Source organism: Acanthochromis polyacanthus, chromosome 6 (genome assembly GCF_021347895.1).
Source record: "Acanthochromis polyacanthus isolate Apoly-LR-REF ecotype Palm Island chromosome 6, KAUST_Apoly_ChrSc, whole genome shotgun sequence".
Classification (NCBI taxonomy): domain Eukaryota; kingdom Metazoa; phylum Chordata; class Actinopteri; family Pomacentridae; genus Acanthochromis; species Acanthochromis polyacanthus.
Genome location: NC_067118.1, coordinates 3539221 through 3553344, shown reverse-complemented (window position 1 = coordinate 3553344; position 14124 = coordinate 3539221). Strand labels below are relative to the sequence as shown.

At 43.2% G+C, this 14124-nt stretch overlaps 1 protein-coding gene across 1 annotated transcript in view; it reads right to left on the bottom strand.

The window, feature by feature from the left end:
- Nucleotides 1–14124, bottom strand: part of LOC110969396 (membrane-associated guanylate kinase, WW and PDZ domain-containing protein 1-like) — a 69407-nt gene that overhangs the window by 36624 nt on the left and 18659 nt on the right. The window contains 17 exon segments of the mRNA XM_051949702.1: nt 1248–1534; nt 2376–2597; nt 3184–3247; nt 3496–3744; nt 3746–4030; nt 4033–4078; nt 4080–4139; nt 5382–5459; nt 5461–5549; nt 5645–5734; nt 6935–7104; nt 7982–8154; nt 10944–11145; nt 11217–11390; nt 12522–12641; nt 12869–12985; nt 14036–14122. Coding sequence (XP_051805662.1) covers nt 1248–1534; nt 2376–2597; nt 3184–3247; nt 3496–3744; nt 3746–4030; nt 4033–4078; nt 4080–4139; nt 5382–5459; nt 5461–5549; nt 5645–5734; nt 6935–7104; nt 7982–8154; nt 10944–11145; nt 11217–11390; nt 12522–12641; nt 12869–12985; nt 14036–14122 — 2513 coding nt within the window.

Below are 14124 nucleotides of genomic sequence, written 5' to 3'. Positions count from 1 at the left end.
CATCCTGATAAAAGGGGTTTGAGTTTAGACTCTGTGTGTTATCCATATCTGCTTTGATCTTTTTAAACAAAATGTTTGCAGCAAAAAGAGACAACTGTGCTTAGTTTCAACTGTCAGATCTTCACTCGCACATGGAGATCTTTTCTTGATATAAAATAATATTCAGCATTTTTTTTTATCATTCTAGCCGTACACATTTTGTTTCATATCATAATCCTGCTGCTTTTTACTCTGATTCTCTCAACAATGATGTCCACACTAATCACTTATTTAACCAGTATAAATATCTTACCCTTCAGCTGCTTTCCTCCACATCACACATCTGATTCCATCATATTTCTTCTGCTTTATTACTACTTTTACTGTAAAATGAGTACTTCTTCCACCAGTAACACAGAGCTGCTGCCCCCCGGAGGCAACAGAAACCATTACAGCCACAATAGGATCAGTTTTCATCCAACAGACTGCGTATACATGACAACGCCTCCAGAGGTGAAAATATGGTAGAAACGGACACAACTAAAGTCTTAAAATGGAACTCACGAAACCTATAACTACAACATAAGAAGTTTGTGCACCAGATGCTCTGTGTTAAATCATAATGTCAACCATGAGGACACTGCTGCTGTGTATGCCACCAGGGCGAAGCATTTAGCAAGCTAACAAGTGGGCAAATTAATAAATGAAGAGACTGATTTCCTCAGACAGAGTCAAATTTGGAGAAAGCCATGTGATGGAACGACATCAAATTAACTGCAGGAGCTCAGTTCAGCCTCAAGATGGCGCTTACGTACTTTATGTTTTCCTGTTGCACTGTAGGCTCCAACAGCTTCAACCAATTTAAATACAACAACAAACACCTTCTCCGTTTCTCTTTATAAATTATACTTGTAGGACGTTTTCTGAGCAGTTTACACCAGAGTTATAGGAAATTAGTTGTGGCCAATCATGTGTAATATCACACACATGTAGGCATGACGCTATAATGTAAGCAGCTTGATGTCGCATAACAACAACATCACTTTTTTTAAAGTTATTTTTTTGGCCTTTTGTTGGCTATATTCGATAGGGTAGTAGAGAGGCAGACAGGAAAGTAGGGGAGAACAAAAAGACCATGAGCTGGAATTGAACCCAGACCACAACATTGGTTGGAGACTATAGCGCTGTCATGGGTTTGACTGCTCAACCTGTTGAGCTAACTGGACACCCCAACGACATCACGTTTTGATGTAATTTATTGGCACTCACCTCCGCTTCACTTCCTGAGAGGCAATGACGAATCCAAAGCCCTCCCCTGGCCGCCGCCTCAGCTCCACCTCCATCGTCTTGGCTCTGCCTCCTCCTCTCCCATCCTTGGCGATAGCTCCCAGAGCTCCACCCTCTCTGGCTGGAGGAGGCCGCCGGCCGCTCTCCTCCACGCCCAGCAGGTCACGTGGCTCTAAGGTCAACGTCACCGGAACTGAATCCAGGAAGCTGGTGCTCTGGATGAGGGCTGAGGCTGGGGGCCCGTTGGGCGTCTGAGCAGGAGAGGCTCCTGGGATACAAGGAGTCGTAGTCACATCTTGCTTTTTAATGAGATGGAAGACTGTAGATCTGCAGTAGTTACATGAGGAGGCCCGTTGACATGCAGAGAGTATTGTGGAGGAATAGTAAGCAATGGGGGCACCACGACAAAGACTGCTGTGTAATTAATGACTTCTGGAATCTGCTGATACTTCAGTTGTAGTGCTGAGTGGCTGATGTAAACAGGACCAAAGCCATGTGTCCATGGGTAAAAAATAACTATCAGCATATGGAATGATGTCCAGGTGAGTCTTTCCTGAGGACTGAGGACCAGAGAAAGCAGGGTCTAAATGAAGTTACAGGAGACAGATTTATGCCCAATCAGTTCTGCTTCGGAGGCAGTACTGTCTGAAGATTCATGAACTTTACCCAGACATCAAGAATCTTTTGAAGTTCCTGTTTTACCCGAAGTTCCACTGGAGGAACCAGACTGCAAATAAAGTCCAAAACAGTTCCTGTTCAGGAGACAGTACTTTCTGTAGTGTCAAGAACTTTGCGTGGGGACGAAGGAACATTTAGAGATCTTTTTTTCTTGTCTAAACAAGGGGTCCACAGAAGGAACCAGACTCTAAATGAAATCCAAACAGTTCCTGCTTAGGGGACCCTGCTTTCTGAAGGGTCAGGAATTTGACTGAGGACCTTTAGAGGTCTTTGTTGTGTTCATCCTGAGGGTAATGACTTATAGAGTCGACTGGGGACTTCAGCCAAGTGTCCGTGGGTAAAAAGTACTGTATCAGCATATGGAATGATCTTCGCTGTATTTATTCATAAGAACCAATGAATCAGTTATTGACTGATGATAGATTTCTTACCTTGGTGGTTCCCTGGAGCTGGTAGGTGGCCCTCCTGGGGACTCTCGAGGGCCAAGCCGGCCTGGCTGAGCAGGGGAACGCCCCCCACCAAGGCACCCGTGGACGCTGAAGGCAAGTCGGCTGAAGTGGTGGGGGTGGGAGGAGGAAGAGGGGTGGTGGGACCATGCGGGGATGGGAGGGGCTTGTACAGGTTGGGGGTGACAACTGGAGAAGAGACAGGGCCTGGGGGAGGACAGAGTGAAAGTTAGACAGTGTTTCTGTTGATAAGTTATTTTTAATGCCGGAATAAGATGTGACCTCTGATTAAACTGTCTGGGAGGGATGTCAGGATGGCACTGTAAGTACCTAGTAAAGTGGTTTTTGGAGAAAGCTATTCCAGTTTAACATAAGGCCATTTCCACTGGAAGAACTTGCAAACATTTTTGTGTGTTCTGCCTGGAGTATTCACCCTATACAACCTCTATCTGGGCTGTTTTTGGTTGTGAAAAAAAATACTTAGTCTACGGGGATACTGATGAACTGGTGTGCAGAGTTCGACACTGACTGGTTAAACTCTTAAATCACTCTGTCCTCTCAATATCTTCGTCCATTAGCAGCATTCTTCCTCCTGAACAACAGAATGTGCTAGGAAATCAAACCTCCATTGTCCTACATGATCAAAGAGCTGGAGCTAAGTCCAGTAAACACTACTTTTCATGGTTTTGGTGCACTACGAGGTCTTGTCAAACCAAAGCTGTTGGATCCCGCTCTGCAGCATAAACGCAAAGACTAAAAGGGCCAGAAACTGAAGTGTGAAGTCCAGTAGTACCTCCTCTGTAGACCAGCAGAACCACCTCTCCCTGTTTGGTGTGTTCCTGCAGAACTCTCTGGACCTGAGGAAGGAAACAAACTTATGGTTATTTTTTTTAAACTAAGGTTCTTAGTACGATGTAAATGTCATTAAATTCATGTACTTAAATAATGACGGCTGCTTTGTGGTACCGTGGAAAAACGGACCGAATATCAATCATTTCCCACCAAAAAATATCCCAAACTTTTCAACTTGGAAGAGTGTACTGTCTCATATTTATTGGAGCTACCTTGATCCTGGCTGGATGTTGGATCAGTAATAATCGTTCACCTGGGAGAAACTGAGGCTCTGCACATCTGCTCCATTGATTTTCACAATAGCATCTCCTGGCTGCAACGAGGGGCACTGCCTCCGATCCCAAACCCGTCTCACCACCGCATGCTGACCTCCTTGTCCTCCAGCTGTCACGCTGAACCCCAGCCCCCCGCCCTCGTTGCGCCCGAGGGCCACCGGCACAAGTTCTCCACTGAGGCCCGATCTGGGCGACCCAGCCCCAAGGGGCAGCACCAGTCCCTGGGTTTCCCCTTGAGGCCGGGGAGGGCGCTTGATGATTGGCTGGACAACCGTTAAAACCACAGGGAGGGATGTCTCTAGGAGGGGTCAGGGCAAGGGAGGTCTGGGGCATCGGTGGGCGCTGCACAGGAGGTCCAGTAGGTGTGGAGGAGGAGGACGGGTTGTTGTTGATGGTGTTGGAGGAGCTGGTGGAGTTCTGGAGGAGGCCCGTCTCAGGCTGAGAGAGGGGCAGTTTGGACAAAGTGTGGGAGGATGAGGACGTGTTGGGGAGTGGTGGGAGGAGAACATGGGAAGTGTGGATGTGGACAGGTCGCTCTCTGAGGACTTGGAGCTCTGACGTGGAGGAGGAGGAGGAGGAGAAGGTGGGGAGAGTGCTGCTGTTGTAGCGACTCAGAGACGACCTGTGAGGAGGGTGAGAAGACACAAAACAAAATTCAACAGATCAGCAAGAGTACGCCTGAGATTACTGCTAAAAGAAGTTCCTGTTCTACCAAAGGATCCACTGGAGAATCCAGACTCTAAATAAGCTCACAAGAGGTAGTTTCACCTCCAAGTAGCTGGAAGTACCGGTATTTTACGGGTAAGAAATCTTTCCTGAGGACTGAGGATGTTTACAGGTTCCTGTTCTACCTGAATCCACCAGAGAAAACAGGGTCTAAATTAAGTTTACAGGAGACAGATTTACACCTAAGCAGTTCCTGCTTCGGAGGCAGTACTATCTGAAAATTCTTGAACTTTACCTGGACTCTAGTGTCAGGAACTTTGAGTGGGGACTAAGGACATCTAGAGGTCTTTCTTTATGTTCTAAACAAGGATCCACAGGAGGAACCGCACTCTGTTCCTGTTTAGGAGATTATACTTTCTGAAGGGTCAGGAATTTGTCTGAGGACTGAGGATCATTAGAGGTCTTTGTTGTGTTCATCCTGAGGTTCAGCCAGAGGACCAAAGGACTAAATCAAGTTTCAGGAAGAGCGTTTTACCCCTAAATAGTTCAGACAGTAGTGCCATCTGGAAATATGAGGAACTTTCACAGGCACCACAGACTTTTGGTGACTCCAATTTTACCTGAGATTCCACTCTACAATCCAGGCTCTAAATGAAGTCCGACCAGTTCCTGCTCGTGAGGTAGTAACCTTCTAAAAGGTATGAAGCCTTCCCTGGGATCCACAGACCTGTTCTTTCTGAGGTTCCACAGGAGGAACCAGACTGTAAATGAGGTCCAAACAGTCCAGAATGGGCAGCTTTATTGTCTAGGTAGTACTGTCTGAAGGGTCAGGAACCTTTGGTGCTGGGTGTACAGGACGGAACTGGTTAGGCTATCTTGTGTTTTTCAAGCATTTTACAACTGTCAGTTTTTAAAAAAACACCACACACAAGACAACATCTTGCAATATCAATGCTTGTATTTAGACAAGCAAATGTGAAATGTTTTTTTAAAAAATCAGGCCAAAAATTAGAGAACAGCAGTGGTTCTAAGTTAATACCTTAAGGAAACACCATCACGGACTATCTTTATTTTTCTAAATCTCCACTGTCCACCCATCAATCAGCCTGAGTGACCCTCAGTACATACGACCACTGCTATCATGCTAACACTGTAAATATTAACTGTAAATATTAACACTGCTCATGCTAGCGCTTACCTTCGGGTTCCAGCGTTGGACAGGCCACCGTCAGAGTCACTGTGATTGGGCGGCGTCCTCTCTGGAGGGGGTGGTGGCCGAGCGGGGGTCAGAAGATGTTGGGGTGGGTGGGCCTGCCAGTCCGTTTGTCATTGGCTGAGTGGCGTAGGAAGGCGGGTTGTGCCGGTCCTGGATTTAAGAATGAAAGAGACAGTAGATTGGCGTCAGAATGAAATAAGTATGACAGATAAACTTGTTTTGTGGAGCTTCGTGGTCACTCTGACCTGGCGTGCTGCCGTGGAGTCCAGCGTACAGCTGTAGGTGAGGTGGGTCAGGCCTCGGTTCTGGTTGGAGGGTTCGCTGGGAGTCTGTGGCTGTAGAAGGAGTGTCAGACAGGAAGGTAGAGAAAAAGTTGAAGGTGTAATGTGTCGAGTTTACAAGCATGGAGGTGAAACTACGGTCATCATAACTTCAGTGTGAAAATAGTCCCTCTGTAGAGTGTTTGGCTTTGAATAGAACAATGGTGGCTGCTCTCATTTTAAGGTAGAATAAACACTATGATCTGCAGTCAAAGATGGTTATACTCTCATTATAACACATTTCATGAATACTATATTACATTTCAAGCACTGACATCTAATGCTCTGCTCTTAATGTATGCTGTTTGAACGTCAAGACGATTAGCATTAAACCCCTCATCACAATTCTGTAAAAGTCTTCTCCCTTACGGCTTCACAAGAAAGTGACGACGATTACGTCACTTTTTGAAATGAAAGTTCAGCTACGAGCACGCCCAGCACCACCTCGATCAACTTTTAGGTACATATAGCCACCTACTGCACCAATCTATGTCTAGAAAAGGAGGTTGGTTCGTCATATTGTGAATTATGCTGTACAAACCTTGGTATTGTTGAATCTGTACATCAAAACCTAAATATTACTGCACCAACATGTCAAAAACCTGAATATTATTGAACTAGGATGTCCCTTGGTGTTTGTGATCATTTTCTGTCTCTTTGTAGATGTTTCTGTCTCTTTAGAGTTTTGAGTCTTTTTGTGGTCATTTTGCATCTATTAATTTTCATTATTTGTGTCTCTGTAGTTGTTTTGTGTCTCTGTGATTGATTTGTCTCTTTGTGGTCATTTTGTGTCTCTTTGCAGTCGTTTTGTGTCTCTTTGCGGTCATTTTGGTGTCTCTTTGCGATCATTTTGTGTCCCTTTGTGGTAGTTTTCTGTCTCTTTGTGGTCGTTTTATGTCGATCAGTTTTTGTCTCTGTTGTCGTTTTGTGTCTCTTTGTGGTTGTTTTGTTTAACACCTGGATATTATTGAACCGGAATTTCAAAAAACAAATTATTGTCTCACCAAAATAGCAAAAGCTTCATTGATTCATGAGAAAAACCCGAGTCTTTTTGTTTTTCTTTGTAAATTCTTGTCCAAAATGCCAAATGAAACTGATCCTGATTCAGAGCTCAGAAGTGATAAAAGGAGAAGTCATCCAACAGAGGAGAGTTTTTTTGGTTTTTATGGACTCTGCATGTCTGGTGGTGCATTACAGGGAATCAGGGAGTCGTACCGTCTCCAGACTCTGCTTCGGACAGCCGTCGGGGTTGTAGAGCATCGGGTATCCTCTCCTCAGCACCACGTCCACGCTCTGGCCCATCGGCACCGACTTCAGCATCTCCACCACCTCTTTGTGGGAGCGACCCAGCACACAGGAGTCGTTGATGTAGACCAGGATGTCAGCTGCAGGAACAAATACAACTCAGGTTGATGCCTCACAGCATTTTTACGTCCCATACAAACATGCAAACTGACAGCTTCCTGGCTCAGGTTGTTTCATTTCCATATTTTCCTGCTGATCCTCGGAGCACGTGAGCCGCCCGACAGATTAAAGAGTGTGTTTGTGCGGATTAGTGGTAGATCATGAGATTGTTGAGAGAAATAAAGAGCTGAGAACCAAAACTGGACTGTAATCCCCACACAGAGAGAGACGGAGTATGTATTTAAGCTGGAATCTCTTTAAGTTTAAATTTAGCGATTTTCTTGCCTGCTCTGGCAGCTTATGGAATCCATCAGTTTCACAAACATGAGAAATACTCAGTAATGATGTCGCACCTTCCTGGACTTTAAAGTAAAGAAACAGCGACTCATTAGGTTCACTGAACGTCTAAAACACAAGCACTGAGTGAGGAAACGATGCATCACAAGAATGAACTTGTTTCTGTGAACCAGACTCCATTCAAAAAATGTTACATTTAAGGCTTCAACAGAGCAGGCAGCCTTCTGTAGTAGTACTAGTAGTAATAGTTATAGTAGTAGAGGAATAGTAATACTAGTATTAGCAGTAGTAATAGTAATACTAGTATTAGCAGTAGTAATAGTAATACTTAGTAGTAGTAGTAGTAGTAGTAGTAATAGTCATATCAGTAGTAGTACTCATAGTAGAGAGTAATACTAGTAATACTAGTAGTAAGTAGTACTAGTAGTACTACTCGTAGTAGTGGTAGTACTGTAGTAGTAGTAGTCATAGTAGTTACTGGTAGTAATACTTGTTTTGAGTGCAAGCAAACCTCCAGGTGTGCAGTATTAGTAGTAGTATAACAGTGTATTTTCTGTATACCTGTGTTCAGAGCAGGGTGGTCCTCCAGGTGTAACGCTTGTAAACCTGCAGAAAACTCTCGAGGTCGACTTCCTCCGACAATGTTTGAAGCCGAAGCCTCGAGGTCCTTTAGAAGAAGACGAGTGTGGATGGAATAACCCTTCAGCTGGCTGGGCTGCTCCGTAAGTCTGGGACTGAGGACAGAACCAGACAGAACCGAGTCAGAAACATAGTTAGAACAAGGTTAAAAATCATCCAAAATCAATACAACCTCCGATTTTATCATTTTTAGAGCGCATTGTCACTGACAAGAAACCGAAAAGGTTTATTAAGTACATATATCAAACATTTTTGTCAACTATGATATCTACGACGACCAGCCTTAAAAGGCAATGGGAAATTGACTTAGGAGAAGTAATAAGTGAAGATCAAATGGATTTCATTGATAGAAAAATACACGTAAAATGGTTAGGTGGCAAACTCTGATCGAGAAACATAATTTAAATATTACACAGACTCCACTTACACCTCTGATGAGAAGCAAGCTCGGTCAAGCTCTCCATATTGTGGTAAATGTGACTCTGAAATGGGTACATACGCACACATGTTCTGGAAATGTGTCAGGATACAAAAATATTGGACTGACGTTAAAAACGAAGTCAAGTCACTTGATGGATTGATGATTGGAGCTTTCAACCTTTCAGTGTCTTCTAGCTGCGAAAGTGGACAATGCCAGAGACAAAACCACTCCAAGTTGGTGGAAATCCTCCATTTATGTTAGCTAAGAAAAACAAATTTTTAAAAATTCGGATTTCCAACTACACTCCGACAACTTGAAGACCGGTACACAGAAGGTACTAAGGCATACTTCCTTAGGACAAAGGCTTAACCATACATTTTGACATGACCCCACTCCTGAAGGGTTTTGGACATTTGCGTTACCGGTCCCTAAACAAAACTAACTTCACACAGACTGCATCCTAGGTTCATTTTGTGTTGTGAAGCTGGGACATTTTCCTGTAATTCAAAGCCGTTGTTATTAACTGACACTTTGTGTTAGTGGTGGCTGGACTAAACTCACTGGACTGGAACATACTGTGAACCCCTGTTTTATTTATTTTCTCTGCTGCCGAGTTATTTTTATTTTATTTACTCATTTTTGGTTTGTTTTGTTCTTTGTTAATGAAAAAAAGAGAACACTCAATAAAAAGATTAAAAAAAAAAAGGTTAAAATCAGGACAGATAGAGGACAAAACCAGGTGAAGAACCAGGACAGAACCGAGTCACGACAGGGACAGAACCAGGATGGAACTGGGTCAGAACCAGGACAGACAGAGGACAGACAAAGGACAGAACCGGGACCGGGTCAGACCAGGAGGGTTTTGTTTAGAGTTGGATTCAGCAGCAGGACTTCCTCTGTGAGTCTGTGCTGCCCCCTGCTGCTGCTGCTGCTGCTACACCCTCTACTTGATGGAAAATAAGGAACAGAGTTTAATCAAAATGTAAATAAATAAACCTCACGTTCTGTGCAGGGACGTCGACTCTTTGTTCGTGAGTTCGGGGGTTCCAACCAGCCTGGTGGTCTTGAGTTATGACTGAGATAAAGAGACGCCATCATCATCATCATCACCATCACCATCATCATCATCATCATCATCACCATCATCATCATCATCATCATCATCACCATCACCATCACCATCACCATCACCACCATCACCATCACCATCACCACCATCACCATCACCATCACCATCACCATCACCACCATCACCATCACCACCACCACCATCACCATCACCATCACCACCATCACCACACCATCACCATCACCATCACCACCATCACCATCACCATCACCATCACCACCATCACCATCACCATCACCATCATCATCATCATCACCATCATCACCATCATCACCATCACATCATCACCATCACCATCACCATCACCATCACCACCATCACCATCACCCATCATCATCATCACCATCACATCACATCATCACCATCACCACACCATCACCATCACCACCATCACCATACCATCACCATCACCATCATCATCATCACATCACCATCACCATCACCATCACCATCACCATCATCACCATCACCATCACCATCACCATCACCATCACCACCACCACCATCACCATCACCATCACCATCATTCATCATCACCATCACCATCACCATCAACCATCACCATCACCATCACCATCACCATCACCACCATCACATCACCATTCATTTCATCATCAATCATCATCATCACCATCACCACCATCACCATCACCATCACCATCATCATCATCACCATCATCATCATCATCATCATCATCATCATCACCATCACCACCACCACCCACCACCATCACCATCACCATCACCATCACCATCACCATCATCATCATCATCATCACCATCACCACCATCACCATCACCATCACCACCATCATCATCACCATCACCATCACCATCACCATCCACCATCACCACCATCACCATCACCATCATCATCATCATCATCATCATCACCATCACCATCATCATCATCATCATCATCGTCATCACTGTAATCTATCAGTATGACCAGGTCTAAATTCAGCGTTTTTTCTACCTTCTTTGGTGTGTTAGGTGAAGTTTTTATTTTGTGAATACAGGAAACACTCAGTGATGACATCATAGCTTCCTGAATGTCATCTGACTTCAAAGTTAAGAAAAACTGACTCATTAAATGAATCAAACTAAAATAAATTGATCAGTCGCTCAGCTGATTTGCATTTTAACTACTAAATTATTTCCATGTACCAAACTCCATTGACAAAAAGTCTAATTTTCGGCTCAAACTCTGGTACAGTGTCCTCAGATCTCCTGATTATATTTTCCAAGCAGTCAGATCAGATGGTTTAATTCAGCTGACAGCAGGATGAGAACAGTCTGATAATTGACATGTTTACTGATTATTGATCACTCACTCTATGTAGTAGGGCTCCCCTGAATCACTGAAGGCCAGCTCCCAGTTCTCAGGCAGCGGACCTCCTCCTCCTCCTCCTCCTCCTCCTCCTCCTACTCCTCTTCCTCTTGCCCTCACTCCATTCTCCGTTCCCTCTCGACTTCCTGCCGCCGACTCCCAGGATTGGCTGAGAGGCAGGGTGGTGGGCGGGGCTCCGGCCGACCCTGCAGGCAGAGAGGTTAGTTACTTTAGACTTCCGTACCTGTGCAGGTAGCCTGAGGCGGGTGTGGTGTACCTGAGAGTCCGCTGTCCTCCTCGCTGTTGTCTCCTTCCTCCACAGCCTTCTCCAGGTTGCTCAGAGACTTGCTCCTCGTCCTGAAGTTCCTCAGCAGGTTCCGGTGCTCCTGGTACGTGATTGGTGGACTCTCCGGGCCGATGTGGACGGGGCGGGGCGTCCCGTAGTAGTTCCCTGTGATTGGACGAAGAAACAGGAAGCAAAAGGTGAAAAATATGGTCTAAAACGAGCTCAGTTTAGACAGTTTTTGATGTTTTGCATCTTTGGTGGTTGTTTTGTGTCTCTTTGTGGCCATTTTGTGGTAGTTTTTTGTCATTTTGTGGTTCTTTTGTGTCACTTTGTGGTTCTTTGTGTCACTTTGTGGTGTTTGTCCCTTTTTTGTTGTTTTGTGTCTTTGTGGTCATTTTGTGCCACTTTTTGGTTGTTTTGTGTCTCTTTGTGGTCGTTTTGTGTCTATTTGTGGTTGTTTTGTGTCTATTTGTGGTTGTTTTGTGTCTCTTTGTGGTCGTTTTGTGTCACTTTGTGGTTGTTTTGTGTCTATTTGTGGTTGTTTTGTGTCTCTTTGTGGTCGTTTTGTGTCACTTTGTGGTTGTTTTGTGTCTATTTGTGGTTGTTTTGTGTCTCTTTGTGGTCGTTTTGTGTCACTTTTGGTTGTTTTGTGTCTCTTTGCAGTTTTGTGTGTCTTTGTGGTGGTTTTCCATGTTCTTGTGATAGTTTTTTGTGTCTTTGTGATCATTTTTCATCCATTTATGTTTTTTTTATTGTGCCTTCATGGTAACAATGTGTGACTTCATTGTTTATTTTGCATCTATGTGTGGTCGTCATTTGTCTTTGTGGTCATTTTGTGTCACTTTGTTGTTGTTTTGTTTCTCTCGTTGTGTGTCCAAATGCACTAGTTGTTAATTTCTCCTGTCATGCAGACAATCAGACGTCTAGATGAGGAGGATAAGCAGCTGACTGATCATGTAAAATCACTCGACAGGCTTTTGCTCTGAAAGGTGTCCAGCAGTAAATGAACAGAATAAACCCGCCAAATTAAGAGCTGATCGGTGAGAGTGCAGCGTCACTTTTTAATGTGTGAATTCGGTTTCTATTTTAGCTCCTTTAATCCTTCAGATTAATGTGGGAGGTGGAGGGGCAGGTTTAGTTTTTCAAGGATTAGAGACACAAAATCCTCTTTTCCTTCTAAACACTATAAAAAAACACCAGCGCCAGGTTTCCTCCACACTGTAAAATCTGGCTGTAGCATGCAGACGACATGGACAGGTGTTCTTAAAGGGCCGGTACGACATTTCCGTTTCCTACCTTTGAACTTGCCGCTCTCCAGCAGAGCTCCAGACTCCTCCAGAGAGAAGAACTCCTCGATGGACACGAAGTTGTAGTCCACACCTGAGATCTCTCCGTCCCGAGGCTGCCGGGTCGTACCTGCAAGGAGGATGCCGTGATGTCATCAGCGAGGGACGGGACAGAGAAAGGAGGTCTCACTCTGTCTGTTTTCTGTGACACCGTCATCACTGCACACATGTCACTAATTTCACATTTGATTTGTGCAAAACACTACAAAAATGGAACTCTGTGTGTGTTCAGGTGTGAGTATCCAGGTGTGTGTATAAGTGTGTGTGTGTGTGTGTGTGTGTCCAGTTGAGTCTTACAGGGTACGGCACGCAGGTACAGGTTCTCTCTGATGAGCTGCTGCAGCTGACTGTCCATGGATCCTGGAGTGAAACACTTACTGAGGTACAACCTGAGGTCTTTACACAGAGACGAACCTGAGGAACGAACACACACACACACACACACACACACACACACACACACACACACACACACACACACACACACACACACACACACACACACATACACACACACACACACACACACACACACACACACACACACACACACACACACACACACACACACAGAGAGGAGGTGATGTCACAATGATGTGACATCATAAATATGAGTCAAAAGTTACTTTTATTGACATTGAAAGTAGAATTTTTTTTTTAATTTGCATGTGACATTTGTACTCATAAATCCTCCTTTCTCCACTGTATTCTGTTTATTTTATTTCATTTTTTGTGTTTCTACCTACTTTGGAAAACATTCTGAGAGTGTCTTGAAAAGCGTTATACAATAATAATAACAATTATTATTATTATTGTATTATAATTATCTTGTTTATTCAGCACTCATTTTACCCTGTAACAGAAAAAATGACAAAAAAGTTCGAACAAAATCTATTCTAACAAAATCTATTTATATATGTATAAATACATATATGTATATATATAATATATATATAATATTCTATATTTATAATATCTTATAGATATAAAATATTTGTATATATTATGTTTAGAATATATAATATATTTATAATATCTTATAAATATATTATAAATCTAGATTTGTTTTTGTTTGTTTACTTAATGTGGTAAATTAATAAAATAAAAATTATACAAACATTTTTTTAACTTCACACATCCAAATTATTCAATGTTATTACAATGAATTTTTAATTTTATGTCTGAAAATTCTAAAAATAAAAAATAAAAAGTACTGTTTTCACTTTGTGTGGCAAAATTCTGAAATAAGTGAAAATAAAATGAGTGAAATTAAAAATATATGTCAAAATTTCCTTTTTCTAACAGATCATTTAAAACAGAATTTTACTTTTGTGCGCTGACAGAAACGGCCTTCTATACATGTCAGTTATGAAGTGAACCAACTAAATCCGTTGATAAAAAAACCATCACAGTTTATTCATTTACACATTAAGTATGTATTTAAGTAAATAAATCCTTCCTGACCTGGTGAGACGGTCTTGATTCTGATTGGATGGGGGCAGGAGTTGAGGACTCCTCTGACATCACCGAGGGTCATCCCCAACACGGGCGTC